Source organism: Hypanus sabinus, assembly GCF_030144855.1.
Source record: "Hypanus sabinus isolate sHypSab1 chromosome X1 unlocalized genomic scaffold, sHypSab1.hap1 SUPER_X1_unloc_2, whole genome shotgun sequence".
In the NCBI taxonomy this organism is placed as follows: domain Eukaryota; kingdom Metazoa; phylum Chordata; class Chondrichthyes; order Myliobatiformes; family Dasyatidae; genus Hypanus; species Hypanus sabinus.
The window spans coordinates 1,033,370-1,058,916 of record NW_026778968.1 but is presented as its reverse complement, the minus strand read 5'-3'; the positions used below and the strand labels follow the sequence as shown (position 1 = coordinate 1,058,916).

Below are 25,547 nucleotides of genomic sequence, written 5' to 3'. Positions count from 1 at the left end.
TTTTGAACAGAGATGAGGTGGAAATTCTTTAACCAGTGGGTGATGAATCGGTGGAACTCATTGCCAAGGATGGCTGTGGAGGCCAAGTCATTGAGTATGTTTAAAGCGGAGGTTGATAGATTCTTGATTAGTAGGGGGTGTCAACGGTTACAGGGTGGGAGAATAAATCAGCCATGATAGGATGGCAGATGGGCCCAACGGCCTAATTCTGCTCCTATGCTTTATGGTCTAATTATCTATAATGTTTGTTTAGCATTCAGTCCTCCACAGAGAATTGTTTCGTTAGCTGACCATATCTTTGATTTCATCTCATTTTTCTACTTTGTGGCGTTACGTGCTCCCTATTGCGTGGTGACCAGAATTCTATCTAAATACTGGGTCGGGCACGCCGGTGAAGCGCGCAGGGCCTGGGCACGCCGGTGAAACGTACATGGCCTGGGCACGCCGGTGAAACGTATCGGGCCGGGCACGCCGGTGAAGCGTGCAGGGCCTGGGCACGCCGGTGAAGCGTGCAGGGCCTGGGCACGCCGGTGAAGCGCGCAGGGCCTGGGCACGCCGGTGAAACGTACATGGCCTGGGCACGCCGGTGAAACGTATCGGGCCGGGCACGCCGGTGAAGCGTGCAGGGCCTGGGCACGCCGGTGAAGCGTGCAGGGCCTGGGCACGCCGGTGAAGCGTGCAGGGCCTGGGCACGCCGGTGAAGCGTGCAGGGCCTGGGCACGCCGGTGAAGCGTGCAGGGCCTGGGCACGCCGGTGAAGCGTGCAGGGCCTGGGCACGCCGGTGAAGCGTGCAGGGCCTGGGCACGCCGGTGAAGCGTATCGGGCCTGGGCACGCCGGTGAAGCGTGCAGGGCCTGGGCACGCCGGTGAAGCGTGCAGGGCCTCGGCACGCCGGTGAAGCGTGCAGGGCCTGGGCACGCCGGTGAAGCGTGCAGGGCATGGGCACGCCGGTGAAGCGTGCAGGGCCTGGGCACGCCGGTGAAACGTATCGGGCCGGGCACGCCGGTGAAGCGTATCGGGCCTGGGCACGCCGGTGAAGCGTATCGGGCCTGGGCACGCCGGTGAAACGTATCGGGCCGGGCACGCCGGTGAAACGTGCGGGGTCTGGGCATGCCGGTGAAGCGCGCGGGGACTGGGCACGCCGGTGAAACGCGCGGGGACTGGGCACGCCGGTGAAACGTACAGGGCTGGGCACGCCGGTGAAATGTACAGGGCTGGGCACGTCGGTGAAGCGCAGGTCCGGGCACGCCGGTGAAGCGTATCGGGTCGGGCACGCCGGTGAAGCGTATCGGGCCTGGGCACGCCGGTGAAACGTATCGGGCCGGGCACGCCGGTGAAGCGTGCGGGGCCTGGGCACGCCGGTGAAGCGTGAGGGGCCTGGGCACGCCGGTGAAGCGTGAGGGGCCTGGGCACGCCGGTGAAGCGTGAGGGGCCTGGGCACGCCGGTGAAGCGTGAGGGGCCTGGGCACGCCGGTGAAGCGTGAGGGGCCTGGGCACGCCGGTGAAGCGTGCGGGGCCTGGGCACGCCGGTGAAGCGTGCGGGGCCTGGGAACGCCGGTGAAGCGTGCGGGGCCTGGGCACGCTGGTGAAATGTATTGGGCTGGGCACGCCGGTGAAACGTACAGGGCCGGGCACGCCGGTGAAGCGTATCGGGCCTGGGCACGCCGGTGAAACGTATCGGGCCGGGCACGCCGGTGAAGCGTGCGGGACCTGGGCACGCCGGTGAAGCGTGCGGGGCCTGGGCACGCCGGTGAAGCGTGAGGGGCCTGGGCACGCCGGTGAAGCGTGCGGGGCCTGGGCACGCCGGTGAAGCGTGCGGGGCCTGGGAACGCCGGTGAAGCGTGCGGGGCCTGGGCACGCTGGTGAAACGTACAGGGCCGGGCACGCCGGTGAAGCGTATCGGGCCGGGCACGCCGGTGAAGCGCGCAGGGCCTGGGCACGCCGGTGAAGCGCGCAGGGCCTGGGCACGCCGGTGAAACTTGCAGGGCCTGGGCACGCCGGTGAAACGTATCGGGCCGGGCACGCCGGTGAAACGTGCAGGGTCTGGGCATGCCGGTGAAGCGCGCGGGGACTGGGCACGCCGGTGAAACGTACAGGGCTGGGCACGCCGGTGAAGCGTGCAGGTCCGGGCACGCCGGTGAAGCGTATCGGGTCGGGCACGCCGGTGAAGCGTGCGGGGCCTGGGCACGCCGGTGAAGCGTGAGGGGCCTGGGCACGCCGGTGAAGCGTGCGGGGCCTGGGCACGCCGGTGAAGCGTGCGGGGCCTGGGCACGCCGGTGAAGCGTGCGGGGCCTGGGCACGCCGGTGAAGCGTGCGGGGCCTGGGCACGCCGGTGAAGCGCGCGGGGCCTGGGCACGCCGGTGAAACGCGCGGGGCCTGGGCACGCCGGTGAAGCGCGCGGGGCCTGGGCACGCCGGTGAAACGTACAGGGCCGGGCACGCCGGTGAAGCGTATCGGGCCGGGCACGCCGGTGAAGCGCGCGGGGCCTGGGCACGCCGGTGAAATGTATTGGGCTGGGCACGCCGGTGAAACGTACAGGGCCGGGCACGCCGGTGAAGCGTATCGGGCCGGGCACGCCGGTGAAGCGCGCAGGGCCTGGGCACGCCGGTGAAGCGCGCAGGGCCTGGGCACGCCGGTGAAGCGCGCAGGGCCTGGGCACGCCGGTGAAGCGCGCAGGGCCTGGGCATGCCGGTGAAACTTGCAGGGCCTGGGCACGCTGGTGAAACGTATCGGGTCCGGGCACGCCGGTGAAACGTGCAGGGCCTGAGCACGCCAGTGAAACGCGCAGGGCCGGGCACGCTGGTGAAACGTACAGGGCCGGGCACGCCGGTGAAACGTGCAGGGCCTGGGCACGCCGGTGAAACGTGCAGGGCCTGGGCACGCCGGTGAAATGTATTGGGCTGGGCACACCGGTGAAGCGCGCGGGGCCTGGCACGCCGGTGAAATGTATTGGGCTGGGCACACCGGTGAAACGTACAGGGCCGGGCACGCCAGTGAAATCTAATTCCTCACCTGATCAGCAAAGTAAATCTTCTGTTTCCCGTACACCTTCTCTTTAATTTTGCCATCATGTGCGAGCTGCTCAAGGGCTTTCACTACAACCTGCCACAAAAGATTTCACAAAAGATTACTCCCATAAAACTTCCCACCTTTCTCACGGGCACCAAGCTCAGCCTCGGAGTTATAATTAAAGGGAAACCAGGATTCAATGCACTCTCGCTGCTGTACTGCAACACGGTGGACACCCTCCGCAGGGTTAGTCCAGCCCAGAATACCCTCTCCATTCAGTTATCAACATGCGCCACTTCCTGCCGACAACTTATTCTCCAAAAAATTACATTTGGAATGTGAAACTAATTCATCCAATGACAAACACAGAAGAAAACATAAACAAATTGCAGAAATTTATAGCAAAAGACTGTTAGGTCCCTGTTGTATTGGCCAAAAATGGAGCAGTTTATATTCCCAAATTCCCAGATGTTGGTCTACAGGCTCTCTCAGAGATTCTGTTTTCTCTCAACACCCCTGTCACACGGGTTGGAGAAAAACAGATCAACGATGCTCACTCTGTAAACACCAGTAACATATTTTACATCTCAAATCAACAGGCTCTGGATTCAAAACAGAGTAACAATGCTCACTCTGCTAACTTAAATATAATTTTTGTCTCATCTCAAATGAACGGACTGTGGGTTCAAGTGTTCACTCCGCTAAGTTCAATACAATTCTACACGTCTTCAGATCAGTAGATTCAAGAATGTTTAATGTCATTTTCAGTACACAGGCACAAAGGAGAATAACATAATTGTTACACTTGATCTGATGCCACAAAAAAAACATGAAGATTAAAAGCACAATAACAGAAAGGACAATTAATATCAGTACATAAGATAGCTGTTATACAGAGATTGATAGGGGTGTCTGTACATAATGTGACAGACAGGAAATGCTAACATAGTAGTTGGGGGGGTGAGTGGGTGGAGATGGTGATCGAGGGAGGTGAGTGGGTGGAGATGGTGATTGGGGGGGGTCAGTGGGTGGAGATGGTGATTGAGGGGGGGTCAGTGGGTGGAGATGGTGATTGAGGGGGGTCAGTGGGTGGAGATGGTGATTGAGGGGGGTCAGTGGGTGGAGATGGTGATTGAGGGGGGTCAGTGAGGTGATGGTGATTGAGGGGGGTCAGTGGGTGGAGATGGTGATTGAGGGGGGTCAGTGGGTGGAGATGGTGATTGAGGGGGGTCAGTGGGTGGAGATGGTGATCGAGGGAGGTGAGTGGGTGGAGATGGTGATTGGGGGGGTTAGTGGGTGTAGATGGTGATTGAGGGGGGGTCAGTGGGTGGAGATGGTGATTGAGGGGGGTCAGTGGGTGGAGATGGTGATTGGGGGGGTTAGTGGGTGGAGATGGTGATTGGGGGGGTTAGTGGGTGTAGATGGTGATTGAGGGGGGTCAGTGGGTGGAGATGGTGATTGAGGGGGGGTCAGTGGGTGGAGATGGTGATCGAGGGGGGTCAGTGGGTGGAGATGGTGATTGAGGGGGTGTCAGTGGGTGGAGATGGTGATCGAGGGGGGTCAGTGTGTGGAGATGGTGATTGAGGGGGGTCAGTGGGTGGAGATGGTGATTGAGGGGGGTCAGTGGGTGGAGATGGTGATTGAGGGGGGTCAGTGGGTGGAGATGGTGATCGAGGGGGGGTCAGTGGGTGGAGATGGTGATTGGGGGGGGTCAGTGGGTGGAGATGGTGATTGAGGGGGGATCAGTGGGTGGAGATGGTGATCGAGGGGGGTCAGTGGGTGGAGATGGTGATTGAGGCGGGATCAGGGGGTGGAGATGGTGATTGAGGGGGGATCAGTGGGTGGAGATGGTGATTGAGGGGTGTCAGTGGGTGGGGTTGGTGATCGAGGGGGGTCAGTGGGAGGAGATGGTGATCGAGGGGGGTCAGTGGGTGGAGATGGTGATTGAGGGGGGAACAGTGGGTGGAGATGGTGATTCAGGGGGGTCAGTGGGTGGAGATGGTGATTGGGGGGGTCAGTGGGTGGAGATGGTGATTGAGGGGGGTCAGTGGGTGGAGATGGTGATTGGGGGGGTTAGTGGGTGTAGATGGTGATTGACGGGGGTCAGTGGGTGGAGATGGTGATCGAGGGGGTCAGTGGGTGGAGATGGTGAACGAGGGGGGATCAGTGGGTGGAGATGGTGATGGGGGTGGTCAGTGAGGTGATGGTGATTGAGGGGGGTCAGTGGGTGGAGATGGTGATCGAGGGGGGTCAGTGGGTGGAGATGGTGATCGAGGGGGGTCAGTGGGTGGAGATGGTGATCGAGGGGGGTCAGTGGGTGGAGATGGTGATTGAGGCGGGATCAGTGGGTGAAGATGGTGATTGAGGGGTGTCAGTGGGTGGGGTTGGTGATTGAGGGGGGTCAGTGGGAGGAGATGGTGATCGAGGGGGGTCAGTGGGTGGAGATGGTGATTGAGGCGGGATCAGTGGGTGGAGATGGTGATTGAGGGGGGTCAGTGGGTTGATGGTGATTGAGGGGGGTCAGTGGGTGGGGATGGTGATTGGGGGGGTCAGTGGGTGGAGATGGTGATTGAGAGGGGTCAGTGGGGGTGATGGTGATTGAGGGGGGTCAGTGGGTGGAGATGGTGATTGAGGGGGGTCAGTGGGTGGAGATGGTGATTGAGGGGGGTCAGTGGGTGGAGATGGTGATTGAGGTGGAGTCAGTGGGTGGAGATGGTGATTGAGGGGGGTCAGTGAGGTGATGGTGATTGAGGGGGGTCAGTGGGTGGAGATGGTGATTGAGGCGGGATCAGTGGGTGGAGATGGTGATTGAGGGGTGTCAGTGGGTGGAGATGGTGATTGAGGGGGGTCAGTGGGTGGAGATGGTGATCGAGGGGGTCAGTGGGTGGAGATGGTGATCGGGGGGGTCAGTGGGTGGAGATGGTGATTGAGGGTGGGTCAGTGGGTGGAGATGGTGATTGGGGGGTCAGTGGGTGGAGATGGTGATTGAGGGGGGTCAGTGGGTGGAGATGGTGATTGAGGGGGGTCAGTGTGTGGAGATGGTGATCGAGGGGGGTCAGTGGGTGGAGATGGTGATTGAGGGGGTGTCAGTGGGTGGGGATGGTGATCGAGGGGGGTCAGTGGGTGGAGATGGTGATTGAGGGGGGTCAGTGGGTGGAGATGGTGATTGAGGGGGGTCAGTGGGTGGAGATGGTGATTGAGGGGGGGTCAGTGGGTGGAGATGGTGATTGGGGGGTCAGTGGGTGGAGATGGTGATTGAGGGTGGGTCAGTGGATGGAGATGGTGATTGAGGGGGGTCAGTGGGTGGAGATGGTGATTAAGGGGGGTCAGTGGGTGGAGATGGTGATTGAGGAGGGTCAGTGGGTGGAGATGGTGATTGAGGGGGGTCGGTGGGTGGAGATGGTGATTGAGGGGGGGTCAGTGGGTGGGGATGGTGATTGAGAGGGGTCAGTGGGTGGAGATGGTGATTGAGGGGGGTCAGTGGGTGGAGATGGTGATTGAGGGGGGTCAGTGGGTGGAGATGGTGATTGAGGGGGGTCAGTGAGGTGATGGTGATTGAGGGGGGTCAGTGAGGTGATGGTGATTGAGGGGGGGTCAGTGGGTGGAGATGGAGATTGAGGGGGGTCAGTGGGTGGAGGGTGATTGAGGGGGGGGTCAGTGGGTGGAGATGGTGATTGAGGGGGGTCAGTGGGTGGAGATGGTGATTGAGGGGGGTCAGTGGGTGGAGATGGTGATTGAGGGGGGTCAGTGGGTGGAGATGGTGATTGAGGGGGGTCAGTGGGGGTGATGGTGATTGAGGGGGGTCAGTAGGTGGAGATGGTGATTGTGGGGGGTCAGTGGGTGGAGATGGTGATTGAGGTGGAGTCAGTGGGTGGAGATTGTGATCGAGGGGGTTCAGTGGGGTGATGGTGATTGGGGGGGGTCAGTGGGTGGAGATGGTGATTGAGGGGGGTCAGTGGGTGGAGATGGTGATTGAGGGGGGTCAGTGGGTGGAGATGGTGATTGAGGGGGGGTCAGTGGGTGGAGATGGTGATTGGGGGGTCAGTGGGTGGAGATGGTGATTGAGGGTGGGTCAGTGGATGGAGATGGTGATTGAGGGGGGTCAGTGGGTGGAGATGGTGATTAAGGGGGGTCAGTGGGTGGAGATGGTGATTGAGGAGGGTCAGTGGGTGGAGATGGTGATTGAGGGGGGTCGGTGGGTGGAGATGGTGATTGAGGGGGGGTCAGTGGGTGGGGATGGTGATTGAGGGGGGTCAGTGGGTGGAGATGGTGATTGAGGGGGGTCAGTGGGTGGAGATGGTGATTGAGGGGGGTCAGTGGGTGGAGATGGTGATTGAGGGGGGTCAGTGAGGTGATGGTGATTGAGGGGGGGTCAGTGGGTGGAGATGGAGATTGAGGGGGGTCAGTGGGTGGAGGGTGATTGAGGGGGGGGTCAGTGGGTGGAGATGGTGATTGAGGGGGGTCAGTGGGTGGAGATGGTGATTGAGGGGGGTCAGTGGGTGGAGATGGTGATTGAGGGGGGTCAGTGGGTGGAGATGGTGATTGAGGGGGGTCAGTGGGGGTGATGGTGATTGAGGGGGGTCAGTAGGTGGAGATGGTGATTGAGGGGGGTCAGTGGGTGGAGATGGTGATTGAGGTGGAGTCAGTGGGTGGAGATTGTGATCGAGGGGGTTCAGTGGGGTGATGGTGATTGGGGGGGGTCAGTGGGTGGAGGTAGTGATTGGGGGGGGTCAGTGGGTGGAGATGGTGATTGAGGGGGGTCAGTGGGTGGAGATGGTGATTGAAGGGGGTCGGTGGGTGGAGATGGTGATTGAGGGGGGTCAGTGGGTGGAGATGGTGATTGAGGGGGGTCAGTGGGTGGAGATGGTGATCGAGGGGGGTCGGTGGGTGGAGATGGTGATCGAGGGGGGTCAGTGGGTGGAGATGGTGATCGAGGGGGGTCAGTGGGTGGAGATGGTGATCGAGGGGGTTCAGTGGGTGGAGATGGTGATTGAGGGGGGTCAGTGGGTGGAAATGGTGATTAAGGGGTGTCAGTGGGTGGAGATGGTGATTGAGGGGGGGTCAGTGGGTGGAGATGGTGATTGAGGGGGGGTCAGTGGGTGGAGATGGTGATTAAGGTGTGTCAGTGGGTGGAAATGGTGATTAAGGGGTGTCAGTGGGTGGAGATGGTGATTGAGGGGGGGTCAGTGGGTGGAGATGATGATCGAGGGGGGTCAGTGGGTGGAGGTAGTGATTGAGGGGGGGTCAGTGGGTGGAGATGGTGATTGAGGGGGTGTCAGTGGGTGGGGATGGTGATCGAGGGGGGTCAGTGGGTGGAGATGGTGATTGAGGGGGGTCAGTGGGTGGAGATGGTGATTGAGGGGGGTCAGTGGGTGGAGATGGTGATTGAGGGGGGGTCAGTGGGTGGAGATGGTGATTGGGGGGTCAGTGGGTGGAGATGGTGATTGAGGGTGGGTCAGTGGATGGAGATGGTGATTGAGGGGGGTCAGTGGGTGGAGATGGTGATTGAGGAGGGTCAGTGGGTGGAGATGGTGATTGAGGGGGGTCGGTGGGTGGAGATGGTGATTGAGGGGGGGTCAGTGGGTGGGGATGGTGATTGAGAGGGGTCAGTGGGTGGAGATGGTGATTGAGGGGGGTCAGTGGGTGGAGATGGTGATTGAGGGGGGTCAGTGGGTGGAGATGGTGATTGAGGGGGGTCAGTGAGGTGATGGTGATTGAGGGGGGTCAGTGAGGTGATGGTGATTGAGGGGGGGTCAGTGGGTGGAGATGGAGATTGAGGGGGGTCAGTGGGTGGAGGGTGATTGAGGGGGGGGTCAGTGGGTGGAGATGGTGATTGAGGGGGGTCAGTGGGTGGAGATGGTGATTGAGGGGGGTCAGTGGGTGGAGATGGTGATTGAGGGGGGTCAGTGGGTGGAGATGGTGATTGAGGGGGGTCAGTGGGGGTGATGGTGATTGAGGGGGGTCAGTAGGTGGAGATGGTGATTGAGGGGGGTCAGTGGGTGGAGATGGTGATTGAGGTGGAGTCAGTGGGTGGAGATTGTGATCGAGGGGGTTCAGTGGGGTGATGGTGATTGGGGGGGGTCAGTGGGTGGAGATGGTGATTGAGGGGGGTCAGTGGGTGGAGATGGTGATTGAGGGGGGTCAGTGGGTGGAGATGGTGATTGAGGGGGGGTCAGTGGGTGGAGATGGTGATTGGGGGGTCAGTGGGTGGAGATGGTGATTGAGGGTGGGTCAGTGGATGGAGATGGTGATTGAGGGGGGTCAGTGGGTGGAGATGGTGATTAAGGGGGGTCAGTGGGTGGAGATGGTGATTGAGGAGGGTCAGTGGGTGGAGATGGTGATTGAGGGGGGTCGGTGGGTGGAGATGGTGATTGAGGGGGGGTCAGTGGGTGGGGATGGTGATTGAGGGGGGTCAGTGGGTGGAGATGGTGATTGAGGGGGGTCAGTGGGTGGAGATGGTGATTGAGGGGGGTCAGTGGGTGGAGATGGTGATTGAGGGGGGTCAGTGAGGTGATGGTGATTGAGGGGGGGTCAGTGGGTGGAGATGGAGATTGAGGGGGGTCAGTGGGTGGAGGGTGATTGAGGGGGGGGTCAGTGGGTGGAGATGGTGATTGAGGGGGGTCAGTGGGTGGAGATGGTGATTGAGGGGGGTCAGTGGGTGGAGATGGTGATTGAGGGGGGTCAGTGGGTGGAGATGGTGATTGAGGGGGGTCAGTGGGGGTGATGGTGATTGAGGGGGGTCAGTAGGTGGAGATGGTGATTGAGGGGGGTCAGTGGGTGGAGATGGTGATTGAGGTGGAGTCAGTGGGTGGAGATTGTGATCGAGGGGGTTCAGTGGGGTGATGGTGATTGGGGGGGGTCAGTGGGTGGAGGTAGTGATTGGGTGGGGTCAGTGGGTGGAGATGGTGATTGAGGGGGGTCAGTGGGTGGAGATGGTGATTGAAGGGGGTCGGTGGGTGGAGATGGTGATTGAGGGGGGTCAGTGGGTGGAGATGGTGATTGAGGGGGGTCAGTGGGTGGAGATGGTGATCGAGGGGGGTCGGTGGGTGGAGATGGTGATCGAGGGGGGTCAGTGGGTGGAGATGGTGATCGAGGGGGGTCAGTGGGTGGAGATGGTGATCGAGGGGGTTCAGTGGGTGGAGATGGTGATTGAGGGGGGTCAGTGGGTGGAAATGGTGATTAAGGGGTGTCAGTGGGTGGAGATGGTGATTGAGGGGGGGTCAGTGGGTGGAGATGGTGATTGAGGGGGGGTCAGTGGGTGGAGATGGTGATTAAGGTGTGTCAGTGGGTGGAAATGGTGATTAAGGGGTGTCAGTGGGTGGAGATGGTGATTGAGGGGGGGTCAGTGGGTGGAGATGATGATCGAGGGGGGTCAGTGGGTGGAGGTAGTGATTGAGGGGGGGTCAGTGGGTGGAGATGGTGATTGAGGGGGGTCAGTAGGGGAGAAGGTGATTGAGGGGGGTCAGTGGGTGGAGATGGTGATCGAGGGGGTTCAGTGGGTGGAGGTAGTGATTGAGGGGGGTCAGTGGGTGGAGATGGTGATTGAGGGGGGTCAGTGGGTGGGGATGGTGATTGGGGGGGTCAGTGGGTGGAGATGGTGATTGGGGGGTCAGTGGGGTGATGGTGATTGGGGGGTCAGTGGGTGTGGATGGTGATTGAGGGGGGTCAGTGGGTGGAGATGGTGATTGAGGGGGGTCAGTGGGTGGAGATGGTGATCGGGGGGGTCAGTGGGTGGAGATAGTGATTGAGGGGGGTCAGTGGGTGGAGATGGTGATTGAGGGGGGGTCAGTGGGTGGAGGTAGTGATTGAGGGGGTTCAGTGGGTGGAGATGGTGATTGGGGGGAATCAGTGGGGTGATGATGATTGAAGGGGGGTCAGTGGGTGGAGATGGTGATTGGGGGGGTCAGTGGGTGGAGATGGTGATTGAGGGGGGATCAGTGGGGTGATGATGATTGAGGGGGGGTCAGTGGTTGGAGATGGTGATTGAGGGGGGTCAGTGTGTGGAGATGGTGATTGAGGGGGGTCAGTGGGTGGAGATGGTGATCGAGGGGGGTCAGTGGGTGGAGATGGTGATTGAGGGGGGTCAGTGAGGTGATGCTGATCGGGGGGGTCAGTGGGTGGAGATGGTGATGGGGGGGTCAGTGGGTGGAGATGGTGATTGAGGGGGGTCAGTGGGTGGGGATGGTGATTGAGGGGGGTCAGTGCGTGGAGATGGTGATCGGGGGGTCAGTGTGTGGAGATGGTGATCGAGGGGGGTCAGTGGGTGGAGATGGTGATTGAGGGGGGGGTCAGTGGGTGGAGATGGTGATTGAGGGGGGGTCAGTGGGTGGAGATGGTGATTAAGGACGGTCAGTGGGTGGAGATGGTGATTGAGGGGGGGTCAGTGGGTGGAGATGGTGATTGAGGGGGGGTCAGTGGGTGGGGATGGTGATTGGGGGGGTCAGTGGGTGGAGGTGGTGATTGAGGGGGGTCAGTGGGGTGATGGTGATTGGGGGGTCAGTGGGTGGAGATGGTGATTGAGGGGGGTCAGTGGGTGGAGATGGTGATTGAGGGGGGTCAGTGGGTGGAGATGGTGATTGAGGGGGGTCAGTGGGTGGAGATGGTGATTGAGGGGGGTCAGTGGGGGGGATGGTGATTGAGGGGGGTCAGGGTGGGATGGTGATTGATGGGGGTCAGGGGGGGATGGTGATTGAGGGGGGTCAGTGGTGGAGATGGTGATTGAGGAGGGTCAGTGGGGGGGATGGTGATTGAGGGGGGTCAGTGGGGGAGATGGTGATTCAGGGGGGTCAGTGGGTGGAGATGGTGATTGAGGGGGGTCAGTGTGTGGAGATGGTGATTGAGGGGGGTCAGTGGGTGGAGATGGTGATTGAGGGGGGTCAGTGTGTGGAGATGGTGATTGAGGGGGGTCAGTGGGGTGATGGTGATTGGGGGGTCAGTGGGTGGAGATGGTGATTGAGGGGGGGTCAGTGGGAGGGGATGGTGATTGGGGGGTTCAGTGGGTGGGGATGGTGATTGAGGGGGGTCAGTGGGTTGATGGTGATCGGGGGGGTCAGTGGGTGGAGATGGTGATCGGGGGGTCAGTGGTGGGGTTGGTGATTGAGGGGGGGTCAGTGGGTGGAGATGGTGATCGAGGGGGGTCAGTGGGTGGAGATGGTGATTGAGGGGGGTCAGTGGGTGGGGATGGTGATTGAGGGGGGTCAGTGGATTGATGGTGATTGGGGGGGTCAGTGGGTGGAGATGGTGATTGAGGGGGGTCAGTGGGTGGAGATGGTGATTGAGGGGGGTCAGTGAGGGGGATGGTGATTGAGGGGGGTCAGTGGTGTTGATGGTGATTGAGGGGGGTCAGTGGGTGGAGATGGTGATTGAGGGTGGTCAGTGGGTGGAGATGGTGATTGAGGGGGGTCAGTGGTGGAGATGCTGATTGGGGGGGTCAGTGGGTGGAGATGGTGATCGGGGGGGTCAGTGGGTGGAGATGGTGATCGGGGGGGTCAGTGGGTGGAGATGGTGATTGAGGGGGGTCTGGGTGGAGATGGTGATTGAGGGGGGTCTGGGTGGAGATGGTGATTGAAGGGGGTCGGTGGGTGGAGATGGTGATCGGGGGGGTCAGTGGGTGATGGTGATTGAGGGGGGTCAGTGGGGGGGATGGTGATTGAGGGGGGGTCAGTGGTGGAGATGGTGATTGAGGGGGGTCAGTGGGTGGAGATGGTGATTGAGGGGGGTCAGTGTGTGGAGATGGTGATTGAGGGGGGTCAGTGTGTGGAGATGGTGATTGAGGGGGGTCAGTGTGTGGAGATGGTGATTGAGGGGGGTCAGTGGGGTGATGGTGATTGGGGGGTCAGTGTGTGGAGATGGTGATTGAGGGGGGTCAGTGTGTGGAGATGGTGATTGAGGGGGGTCAGTGTGTGGAGATGGTGATTGGGGGTGGGGTCAATGGGGGGGATGGTGATTGAGGGTGGTCAGTGGGGGGGATGGTGATTGAGGGGGGTCAGTGGGTGGAGATGGTGAGGGGGAGGTCAGTGCGTGGAGATGGTGATCGGGGGGGTCAGTGTGTGGAGATGGTGATCGAGGGGGGTCAGTGTGTGGAGATGGTGATCGAGGGGGGTCAGTGTGTGGAGATGGTGATCGAGGGGGGTCAGTGGGTGGAGATGGTGATTGGGGGGGGTCAGTGGGTGGAGATGGTGATTGAGGGGGGGTCAGTGGGTGGAGATGGTGATTGAGGGGGGGTCAGTGGGTGGGGATGGTGATTGGGGGGGTCAGTGGGTGGAGGTGGTGATTGAGGGGGGTCAGTGGGGTGATGGTGATTGGGGGGTCAGTGGGTGGAGATGGTGATTGAGGGGGGTCAGTGGGTGGAGATGGTGATTGAGAGGGGTCAGTGGGTGGAGATGGTGATTGAGGGGGGTCAGTGGGTGGAGATGGTGATTGAGGGGGGTCAGTGGGGGGGATGGTGATTGAGGGGGGTCAGGGGGGGGATGGTGATTGAGGGGGGTCAGGGGGGGATGGTGATTGAGGGGGGTCAGTGGTGGAGATGGTGATTGAGGGGGGTCAGTGGGTGGAGATGGTGAATGAGGAGGGTCAGTGGGGGGGATGGTGATTGAGGGGGGTCAGTGGGGGAGATGGTGATTGAGGGGGGTCAGTGGGTGGAGATGGTGATTCAGGGGGGTCAGTGGGTGGAGATGGTGATTGAGGGGGGTCAGTGTGTGGAGATGGTGATTGAGGGGGGTCAGTGGGGTGATGGTGATTGGGGGGTCAGTGGGTGGAGATGGAGATTGAGGGGGGGTCAGTGGGAGGGGATGGTGATTGGGGGGTTCAGTGGGTGGGGATGGTGATTGGGGGGGTCAGTGGGTTGATGGTGATTGGGGGGGGTCAGTGGGTGGAGGTAGTGATTGGGGGGGGTCAGTGGGTGGAGATGGTGATTGAGGGGGGTCAGTGGGTGGAGATGGTGATTGAAGGGGGTCGGTGGGTGGAGATGGTGATTGAGGGGGGTCAGTGGGTGGAGATGGTGATTGAGGGGGGTCAGTGGGTGGAGATGGTGATCGAGGGGGGTCGGTGGGTGGAGATGGTGATCGAGGGGGGTCAGTGGGTGGAGATGGTGATCGAGGGGGGTCAGTGGGTGGAGATGGTGATCGAGGGGGTTCAGTGGGTGGAGATGGTGATTGAGGGGGGTCAGTGGGTGGAAATGGTGATTAAGGGGTGTCAGTGGGTGGAGATGGTGATTGAGGGGGGGTCAGTGGGTGGAGATGGTGATTGAGGGGGGGTCAGTGGGTGGAGATGGTGATTAATGTGTGTCAGTGGGTGGAAATGGTGATTAAGGGGTGTCAGTGGGTGGAGATGGTGATTGAGGGGGGGTCAGTGGGTGGAGATGATGATCGAGGGGGGTCAGTGGGTGGAGGTAGTGATTGAGGGGGGGTCAGTGGGTGGAGATGGTGATTGAGGGGGGTCAGTAGGGGAGAAGGTGATTGAGGGGGGTCAGTGGGTGGAGATGGTGATCGAGGGGGTTCAGTGGGTGGAGGTAGTGATTGAGGGGGGTCAGTGGGTGGAGATGGTGATTGAGGGGGGTCAGTGGGTGGGGATGGTGATTGGGGGGGTCAGTGGGTGGAGATGGTGATTGGGGGGTCAGTGGGGTGATGGTGATTGGGGGGTCAGTGGGTGTGGATGGTGATTGAGGGGGGTCAGTGGGTGGAGATGGTGATTGAGGGGGGTCAGTGGGTGGAGATGGTGATCGGGGGGGTCAGTGGGTGGAGATAGTGATTGAGGGGGGTCAGTGGGTGGAGATGGTGATTGAGGGGGGGTCAGTGGGTGGAGGTAGTGATTGAGGGGGTTCAGTGGGTGGAGATGGTGATTGGGGGGAATCAGTGGGGTGATGATGATTGAAGGGGGGTCAGTGGGTGGAGATGGTGATTGGGGGGGTCAGTGGGTGGAGATGGTGATTGAGGGGGGATCAGTGGGGTGATGATGATTGAGGGGGGGTCAGTGGTTGGAGATGGTGATTGAGGGGGGTCAGTGGGTGGAGATGGTGAGGGGGAGGTCAGTGCGTGGAGATGGTGATCGGGGGGTCAGTGTGTGGAGATGGTGATCGAGGGGGGTCAGTGGGTGGAGATGGTGATTGAGGGGGGGGTCAGTGGGTGGAGATGGTGATTGAGGGGGGGTCAGTGGGTGGAGATGGTGATTAAGGACGGTCAGTGGGTGGAGATGGTGATTGAGGGGGGGTCAGTGGGTGGAGATGGTGATTGAGGGGGGGTCAGTGGGTGGGGATGGTGATTGGGGGGGTCAGTGGGTGGAGGTGGTGATTGAGGGGGGTCAGTGGGGTGATGGTGATTGGGGGGTCAGTGGGTGGAGATGGTGATTGAGGGGGGTCAGTGGGTGGAGATGGTGATTGAGGGGGGTCAGTGGGTGGTGATGGTGATTGAGGGGGGTCAGTGGGTGGAGATGGTGATTGAGGGGGGTCAGTGGGGGGGATGGTGATTGAGGGGGGTCAGGGTGGGATGGTGATTGATGGGGGTCAGGGGGGGATGGTGATTGAGGGGGGTCAGTGGTGGAGATGGTGATTGAGGAGGGTCAGTGGGGGGGATGGTGATTGAGGGGGGTCAGTGGGGGAGATGGTGATTCAGGGGGGTCAGTGGGTGGAGATGGTGATTGAGGGGGGTCAGTGTGTGGAGATGGTGATTGAGGGGGGTCAGTGGGTGGAGATGGTGATTGAGGGGGGTCAGTGTGTGGAGATGGTGATTGAGGGGGGTCAGTGGGGTGATGGTGATTGGGGGGTCAGTGGGTGGAGATGGTGATTGAGGGGGGGTCAGTGGGAGGGGATGGTGATTGGGGGGTTCAGTGGGTGGGGATGGTGATTGAGGGGGGTCAGTGGGTTGATGGTGATCGGGGGGGTCAGTGGGTGGAGATGGTGATCGGGGGGTCAGTGGTGGGGTTGGTGATTGAGGGGGGGTCAGTGGGTGGAGATGGTGATCGAGGGGGGTCAGTGGGTGGAGATGGTGATTGAGGGGGGTCAGTGGGTGGGGATGGTGATTGAGGGGGGTCAGTGGATTGATGGTGATTGGGGGGGTCAGTGGGTGGAGATGGTGATTGAGGGGGGTCAGTGGGTGGAGATGGTGATTGAGGGGGGTCAGTGAGGGGGATGGTGATTGAGGGGGGTCAGTGGTGTTGATGGTGATTGAGGGGGGTCAGTGGGTGGAGATGGTGATTGAGGGTGGTCAGTGGGTGGAGATGGTGATTGAGGGGGGTCAGTGGTGGAGATGCTGATTGGGGGGGTCAGTGGGTGGAGATGGTGATCGGGGGGGTCAGTGGGTGGAGATGGTGATCGGGGGGGTCAGTGGGTGGAGATGGTGATTGAGGGGGGTCTGGGTGGAGATGGTGATTGAGGGGGGTCTGGGTGGAGATGGTGATTGAAGGGGGTCGGTGGGTGGAGATGGTGATCGGGGGGGTCAGTGGGTGATGGTGATTGAGGGGGGTCAGTGGGGGGGATGGTGATTGAGGGGGGGTCAGTGGTGGAGATGGTGATTGAGGGGGGTCAGTGGGTGGAGATGGTGATTGAGGGGGGTCAGTGTGTGGAGATGGTGATTGAGGGGGGTCAGTGTGTGGAGATGGTGATTGAGGGGGGTCAGTGTGTGGAGATGGTGATTGAGGGGGGTCAGTGGGGTGATGGTGATTGGGGGGTCAGTGTGTGGAGATGGTGATTGAGGGGGGTCAGTGTGTGGAGATGGTGATTGAGGGGGGTCAGTGTGTGGAGATGGTGATTGGGGGTGGGGTCAATGGGGGGGATGGTGATTGAGGGTGGTCAGTGGGGGGGATGGTGATTGAGGGGGGTCAGTGGGTGGAGATGGTGAGGGGGAGGTCAGTGCGTGGAGATGGTGATCGGGGGGGTCAGTGTGTGGAGATGGTGATCGAGGGGGGTCAGTGTGTGGAGATGGTGATCGAGGGGGGTCAGTGTGTGGAGATGGTGATCGAGGGGGGTCAGTGGGTGGAGATGGTGATTGGGGGGGGTCAGTGGGTGGAGATGGTGATTGAGGGGGGGTCAGTGGGTGGAGATGGTGATTGAGGGGGGGTCAGTGGGTGGGGATGGTGATTGGGGGGGTCAGTGGGTGGAGGTGGTGATTGAGGGGGGTCAGTGGGGTGATGGTGATTGGGGGGTCAGTGGGTGGAGATGGTGATTGAGGGGGGTCAGTGGGTGGAGATGGTGATTGAGAGGGGTCAGTGGGTGGAGATGGTGATTGAGGGGGGTCAGTGGGTGGAGATGGTGATTGAGGGGGGTCAGGGGGGGGATGGTGATTGCGGGGGGTCAGGGGGGGATGGTGATTGAGGGGGGTCAGTGGTGGAGATGGTGATTGAGGGGGGTCAGTGGGTGGAGATGGTGAATGAGGAGGGTCAGTGGGGGGGATGGTGATTGAGGGGGGTCAGTGGGGGAGATGGTGATTGAGGGGGGTCAGTGGGTGGAGATGGTGATTGAGGGGGGTCAGTGGGTGGAGATGGTGATTGAGGGGGGTCAGTGTGTGGAGATGGTGATTGAGGGGGGTCAGTGGGGTGATGGTGATTGGGGGGTCAGTGGGTGGAGATGGAGATTGAGGGGGGGTCAGTGGGAGGGGATGGTGATTGGGGGGTTCAGTGGGTGGGGATGGTGATTGAGGGGGGTCAGTGGGTTGATGGTGATTGGGGGGGTCAGTGGGTGGAGATGGTGATCGGGGGGTCAGTGGTGGGGTTGGTGATTGAGGGGGGGTCAGTGGGTGGAGATGGTGATTGAGGGTGGTCAGTGGGGGGGATGGTGATTGGGGGGGTCAGTGGGTGGAGATGGTGATTGAAGGGGGTCGGTGGGTGGAGATGGTGATTGAGGGGGGTCAGTGGGGAGATGGTGTTTGAGGGGTGTCAGTGGGTGGAGATGGTGATTGAGGGGGGTCAGTGGGTGGAGATGGTGATTGAGGGGGGTCAGTGAGGGGGATGGTGAATGAGGGGGGTCAGTGGTGGAGATGCTGATTGGGGGGGTCAGTGGGTGGAGATGGTGATCGGGGGGGGTCAGTGGGTGGAGATGGTGATCGGGGGGGTCAGTGGGTGGAGATGGTGATTGAGGGGGGGTCAGTGGTGGAGATGGTGATTGAGGGGGGTCAGTGGGTGGAGATGGTGATTGAGGGGGGGTCAGTGGTGGAGATGGTGATTGAGGGGGGTCAGTGGTGGAGATGGTGATTGAGGGGGGTCAGTGGGGGGGATGGTGATTGAGGGGGGTCAGTGGGTGGGGATGGTGATTAAGGACGGTCAGTGGGTGGAGGTGGTGATTGAGGGGGGTCAGTGGGGTGATGGTGATTGGGGGGTCAGTGGGTGGAGATGGTGATTGAGGGGGGTCAGTGGGTGGAGATGGTGATTGAGGGGGGTCAGTGGTGGAGATGGTGATTGAGGGGGGTCAGTGGGTGGAGATGGTGATTGAGGGGGGTCAGTGGGTGGAGATGGTGATTGAGGGGGGTCAGTGGGGGGGATGGTGATTGAGGGGGGTCAGTGGGTGGAGATGGTGATTGAGGGTGGTCAGTGGGGGGGATGGTGATTGAGGTGGGTCAGTGAGGTGATGCTGATCGGGGGGGTCAGTGGGTGGAGATGGTGATCGGGGGGGTCAGTGGGTGGAGATGGTGATTGAGGGGGGTCAGTGTGTGGAGATGGTGATTGAGGGGGGTCAGTGGGGGGGATGGTGATTGAGGGGGATCAGAGAGGTGGAGATGGAGATTAGGGGGGGTCAGTGGGTGGAGATGGTGATTGGGGGTGGGGTCCGTGGGGGGGATGGTGATTGAGGGGGGTCAGTGGTGGAGATGGTGATTGAGGGGGGTCAGTGTGTGGAGATGGTGATTGGGGGGTCAGTGGGGGGGATGGTGATTGGGGGTGGGGTCAATGGGGGGGATGGTGATTGGGGGTGGGGTCCGTGGGGGGGGTGGTGATTGGGGGTGGGGTCCGTGGGGGGGTGGTGATTGGGTGTGGGGTCCGTGGGGGGGTGGTGATTGGGGGTGGGGTCCGTGGGGGGGGTGGTGATTGAGGGGGGGTCAGTGGGGGGGTGGTGATTGGGGGTGGGGTCCGTGGGGGGGGGTGATTGGGGGTGGGGTCCGTGGGGGGGGGTGGTGATTGAGGGTGGGTCAGTGGGGGGGATGGTGATTGGGGGTGGGTTCAATGGGGGGGATGGTGATTGAGGGGGGTCAGTGGGCGGAGATGGTGATTGAGGGGGGTCAGTGGGTGGAGATGGTGATTGAGGGGGGTCAGTGGGTGGAGATGGTGATTGAGGGGGGTCAGTGTGTGGAGATGGTGATTGGGGGGTCAGTGTGGGGGATGGTGATTGGGGGTGGGGTCCGTGGGGGGGGTGGTGATTGAGGGTGGGGTCCATGGGTGGGGGTGGTGATTGAGGGTTGGGTGGTTTCATTGGATTCCACGACATAGGACAGTGATATTGAACCTGCTCTGAATTTAGCAGATATTAGCAAATTCCACATTAAATCTGGCTCTGATCCATTTCCGTTTCCCATCTCTCCAGGCCACATACCTAAGATCCTCCTGTCAGCCCTGAAAACCATCTGCAACATCAATGACTTTGCGTTCACTGGTCGACACAAACTCGACAAATTTTATTCAGCATTTTTAAACTTCGGGGTTTGAAAAATTCGAATGACCGGCAGGGGAAGCTGAGGACAATAAAACTGAACTAACCCTCAGAAGTTCTTTAAATCACACACAGCCTTTTGAATCATCAGCAAACCGGTGTACATTAACCTTACCGTTTTCCCGAAATGGTGTTCTCGCTGGAGATTTCCGAAAACATCCTGTGCACTGTAGGGCCGATTCTGATCCATCAAGTACTTCAAAATAACTGACGTAGCTGAAAAAAAGATATTTCAGCTCCCCGTTAGTTTACACAAGGGTGTATTACTTCTCATGTAAACTCCCTTAGATTGATCCGACTAAATCGTGTGTTCGGAGGACTGTCCTTTGAAGATAAGTTCAGAAGAGTAATGGGTGAGCTTATTAAGACGTAGAAGATACTGAAGGAGAATGTCAGGATAGACGCTGACATGTTTTTATTGTGAGAGATTGAAACGTTGGCGGACAGGGCATAGTTTAAATTGACAGACATTTAAAATAGGTAAAAAGGTAAAGTGAAAGTTCTTCCCGTGCCTCGGGTGGCAACTTTGCCGTTCCTTTTGCGCTTCGTCTGTTTCATGAGGTCGAGCGGCTGGCTCGATGCTCAACCCAGCACGGCTGGAACTTGTGCAAGGAGCGACTGGCCTCAAACCCCGGGCCTTCCGCCCTGAAGTCCGGTGTGGATGCCACTGCACCACCAGCGCAGAAGAGGGGCTGGGCAGAAATTTGGTTTGGCAGAGGACATGAAATCATTGAAATCCCCAACCCCACTAAGTTGTGGCAGCTAAATCTTCGGACAAGTTTAAGATGAAGGTAGGTTTTTTTTTTATTATTGAAGCAGTCAGCGAATTGAGGGCTGTGGGTACTGGCTCAGAAGAGTCAGAGTCCAACATAGATCAGCCATGATCATATTGAATGGTGGGCAATCTTGAGGGGCCAGGAAGCTACTCTCATTTGTGTGCCATTGCAAATCAGTCATTAAACAGATATCATTTTACTGCCTGTCATGGGGGGGTGGGGGAGAACACTACACTTACGCTTTCTAATGTCAATTCTGGGCTGCTGACAAAGATTACACTGTGCTTACTCCTGGCCACATATTTATTTAAGATTGGTCCCCGTACAGGTTGAAGGGAGTAGATAGTTCTGGAGTTTCTGCACAGACTAGATGGGCTGAAGGACCTGCTTATGGGCCGTACTTCTGTCAGCATTCAGGTCTTCCACATCCAAATCCAAATTTTTATACAGATATTGCAAACAGGTCTTGCCACACAGCCCTTTTTTTAAAAAAGCAGCTGATCTTAGGAATCTGGAATCATCACAGATCACATAAATTCAACCTGACCAAGTGGCTTTTTCATTTCCACTGCTGAGCTAATTTTGGGTTAAGATTGTCCATTTCCCCCAAGATTTAATATTTTTGGTACAAAAAAAGCCTCCTGGAGGAACTCGGCAATTCTGGCAGCGTCCACACCAAGGTCTGATTCTTGATCAGACTGTCAATCGTGTGAGATGGAATAGCCCCTTAAAATCCACATGTTTATTGAGATCTGCATGCGAGTTTCTTATAAAAAGAAAACTGCAAACAGGCCAAATTTAAGTATCACAGAAAACTTATGAGTAACCTGTACTGAGTCACCTATACTGAATACGGAACAGCCACCCTCACCCTAATGTCCTGAGCATTCCCTTTCACCTTTTCCCCGTCTACCCAGCCCAATTGCCCCCTCACACTGTCAGAAATCCCTTTCACATTCTCCTTGTGTTTCCCCAGCCCAATTCCCCGGTCACACCGTCAGAAATCCCTTTCACATTCTCCTTGTGTTTCCCCAGCCCAATTCCCCGGTCACACCGTCAGAAATCCCTTTCACATTCTCCTTGTGTTTCCCCAGCCCAATTCCCCCCTCACACCTTCAGAAATCCCTTTCACATTCTCCTTGTGTTTCCCCAGCCCAATTCCCTCTCACACTGTCAGAAATCCCTTTCACATTCTCCTTGTGTTTCCCCAGCCCAATTGCCCCCTCACACTGTCAGAAATCCCTTTCACATTCTCCTTGTGTTTCCCCAGCCCAATTGCCCCCTCACACTGTCAGAAATCCCTTTCCCATTCTCCTTGTTTCCCCAGCCCAATTCCCCGGTCACACCGTCAGAAATCCCTTTCACATTCTCCTTGTGTTTCCCCAGCCCAATTCCCCCCTCACACCATCAGAAATCCCTTTCACATTCTCCTTGTGTTTCCCCAGCCCAATTGCCCCCTCACACTGTCAGAAATCCCTTTCACATTCTCCTTGTTTCCCCAGCCCAATTCCCCCCTCACACCATCAGAAATCCCTTTCACATTTTCCTTGTGTTTCCCCAGCCCAATTCCCCCCTCACACTGTCAGAAATCCCTTTCACATTCTCCTTGTGTTTCCCCAGCCCAATTGCCCCCTCACACTGTCAGAAATCCCTTTCACATTCTCCTTGTTTTTCCCCAGCCCAATTGCCCCCTCACACTGTCAGAAATCCCTTTCACATTCTCCTTGTGTTTCCCCAGCCCAATTGCCCCCTCACACTGTCAGAAATCCCTTTCACATTCCTTGTGTTTCCCCAGCCCAATTGCCCCCTCACACTGTCAGAAATCCCTTTCACATTCTCCTTGTTTCCCCAGCCCAATTCCCCGGTCACACCGTCAGAAATCCCTTTCACATTCTCCTTGTGTTTCCCCAGCCCAATTCCTCCCTCACACCGTCAGAAATCCCTTTCACATTTTCCTTGTGTTTCCCCAGCCCAATTCCCCCCTCACACTGTCAGAAATCCCTTTCACATTCTCCTTGTTTTTCCCCAGCCCAATTGCCCCCTCACACCATCAGAAATCCCTTTCACATTCTCCTTGTGTTTCCCCAGCCCAATTGCCCCCTCACACTGTCAGAAATCCCTTTCACATTCTCCTTGTGTTTCCCCAGCCCAATTCCCCGGTCACACCGTCAGAAATCCCTTTCACATTCTCCTTGTGTTTCCCCAGCCCAATTGCCCCCTCACACTGTCAGAAATCCCTTTCACATTCTCCTTGTTTTTCCCCAGCCCAATTGCCCCCTCACACTGTCAGAAATCCCTTTCACATTCTCCTTGTGTTTCCCCAGCCCAATTGCCCCCTCACACTGTCAGAAATCCCTTTCACATTCTCCTTGTTTTTCCCCAGCCCAATTGCCCCCTCACACTGTCAGAAATCCCTTTCACATTCTCCTTGTTTCCCCAGCCCAATTCCCCGGTCACACCATCAGAAATCCCTTTCACATTCTCCTTGTGTTTCCCCAGCCCAATTCCCCCCTCACACCATCAGAAATCCCTTTCACATTCTCCTTGTGTTTACCCAGCCCAATTGCCCCCTCACAACGTCAGAAATCCCTTTCACATTCTCCTTGTGTTTACCCAGCCCAATTGCCCCCTCACAACGTCAGAAATCCCTTTCACATTCTCCTTGTGTTTACCCAGCCCAATTGCCCCCTCACAACGTCAGAAATCCCTTTCACAAGATCTCACCGCCAGAATCCTTCTGTTTACTCATGGTGTCTGTCCCACAGCGTGAGTGCAGACCGACTCAGACCAGGACCAAGGTTGAAAACTTTCAACTTGCAGCCTCTGAAACATTGGATAGGGACAAGGTCACTCTCACACACACACACACCCTGGACAGAGACACTCACACCGTCCCTCACCCTGGACAGAGACACTCACACCGTCCCTCACCCTCACCCTGGACAGAGACACTCACACCGTCCCTCACCCTCACCCTCGACAGAGACACTCACACCGTCCCTCACCCTGGAGAGAGACACTCACACCGTCCCTCACCCTCACCTTGGACAGAGACACTCACACCGTCCCTCACACACACCCTGGACAGAGACACTCACACCTTCCCTCACCCTCGACAGAGACACTCACACCGTCCCTCACCCTCGACAGAGACACTCACACCGTCCCTCACCCTCACCTCGACAGAGACACTCACACCGTCCCTCACCCTCACCCTCGACAGAGACACTCACACCGTCCCTCACCCTGGAGAGAGACACTCACACCGTCCCTCACCCTCACCTTGGACAGAGACACTCACACCGTCCCTCACACACACCCTGGACAGAGACACTCACACCTTCCCTCACCCTCGACAGAGACACTCACACCGTCCCTCACCCTCGACAGAGACACTCACACCGTCCCTCACCCTCACCTCGACAGAGACACTCACACCATCCCTCACCCTCACCTTGGACAGAGACACTCAGAACGTCCCTCACCCTGGACAGAGACACTCACACCATCCCTCACCCTCACCCTGGACAGACACACTCACACCGTCCCTCACCCTCACCCTCGACAGAGACACTCACACCGTCCCTCACCCTCACCCTGGACAGAGACACTCACACCGTCCCTCACCCTCGACAGAGACACTCACACCGTCCCTCACCCTCACCCTGGACAGAGACACTCACACCTTCCCTCACACTCACCCTGGACAGAGACACTCACACCGTCCCTCACCCTCACCCTGGACAGAGACACTCACACCGTCCCTCACCCTCGACAGAGACACTCACACCGTCCCTCACCCTCACCCTGGACAGAGACACTCACACCTTCCCTCACACTCACCCTGGACAGAGACACTCACACCGTCCCTCACCCTCACCCTGGACAGAGACACTCACACCGTCCCTCACCCTGGACAGAGACACTCACACCATCCCTCACCCTCACCCTGGACAGAGACACTCACACCGTCCCTCACCCTCACCCTGGACAGAGACACTCACACCGTCCCTCACACTCACCCCGGACAGAGACACTCACACCGTCCCTCACCCTGGACAGAGACACTCACACCATCCCTCACACTCACCCTGGACAGAGACACTCACACCATCCCTCACACTCACCCCGGACAGAGACACTCACACCGTCCCTCACCCTGGACAGAGACACTCACACCGTCCCTCACACTCACCCTGGACAGAGACACTCACACCGTCCCTCACCCTCACCTTGGACAGAGACACTCACACCGTCCCTCACCCTGGACAGAGACACTCACACCGTCCCTCACACTCACCCTGGACAGAGACACTCACACCGTCCCTCACCCTCACCTTGGACAGAGACACTCACACCATCCCTCACCCTCACCCTGGACAGAGACACTCACACCGTCCCTCACACTCACCCCGGACAGAGACACTCACACCGTCCCTCACCCTCGACAGAGACACTCACACCATCCCTCACCCTCACCCTGGACAGAGACACTCACACCGTCCCTCACCCTCGACAGAGACACTCACACCTTCCCTCACCCTGGACAGAGACACTCACACCTTCCCTCACCCTCACCCTCGACAGAGACACTCACACCGTCCCTCACCCTCACCCTGGACAGAGACACTCACACCGTCCCTCACCCTCACCCTGGACAGAGACACTCACACCGTCCCTCACCCTCACCCTGGACAGAGACACTCACACCGTCCCTCACCCTCACCCTCGACAGAGACACTCACACCGTCCCTCACACTCACCCCGGACAGAGACACTCACACCGTCCCTCACCCTCGACAGAGACACTCACACCTTCCCTCACCCTGGACAGAGACACTCACACCGTCCCTCACCCTCACCCTCGACAGAGACACTCACACCTTCCCTCACCCTGGACAGAGACACTCACACCATCCCTCACACTCGACAGAGACACTCACACCTTCCCTCACCCTCACACTCGACAGAGACACTCACACCTTCCCTCACCCTGGACAGAGACACTCACACCGTCCCTCACCCTCGACAGAGACACTCACACCGTCCCTCACCCTGGACAGAGACACTCACACCGTCCCTCACCCTCGACAGAGACACTCACACCGTCCCTCACCCTCGACAGAGACACTCACA

General features: G+C 58.8%; 1 protein-coding gene across 1 annotated transcript in view; it reads right to left on the bottom strand.

The window, feature by feature from the left end:
• psmc3ip (PSMC3 interacting protein) overlaps positions 1-23,235 on the bottom strand; it is a 35,710-nt gene extending 12,475 nt beyond the window's left edge. Inside the window, exons 1-3 of the mRNA XM_059957794.1 lie at positions 23,136-23,235; positions 19,751-19,851; positions 3,012-3,101 (exon numbers count right to left, since the gene is read on the bottom strand). Of these exons, the coding sequence (XP_059813777.1) occupies positions 3,012-3,101; positions 19,751-19,851; positions 23,136-23,160 (216 nt within the window). The 5' untranslated portion in view covers positions 23,161-23,235. The remainder of the gene's footprint in view (positions 1-3,011; positions 3,102-19,750; positions 19,852-23,135) is intronic.
• Positions 23,236-25,547: the final 2,312 nt, after the last annotated feature.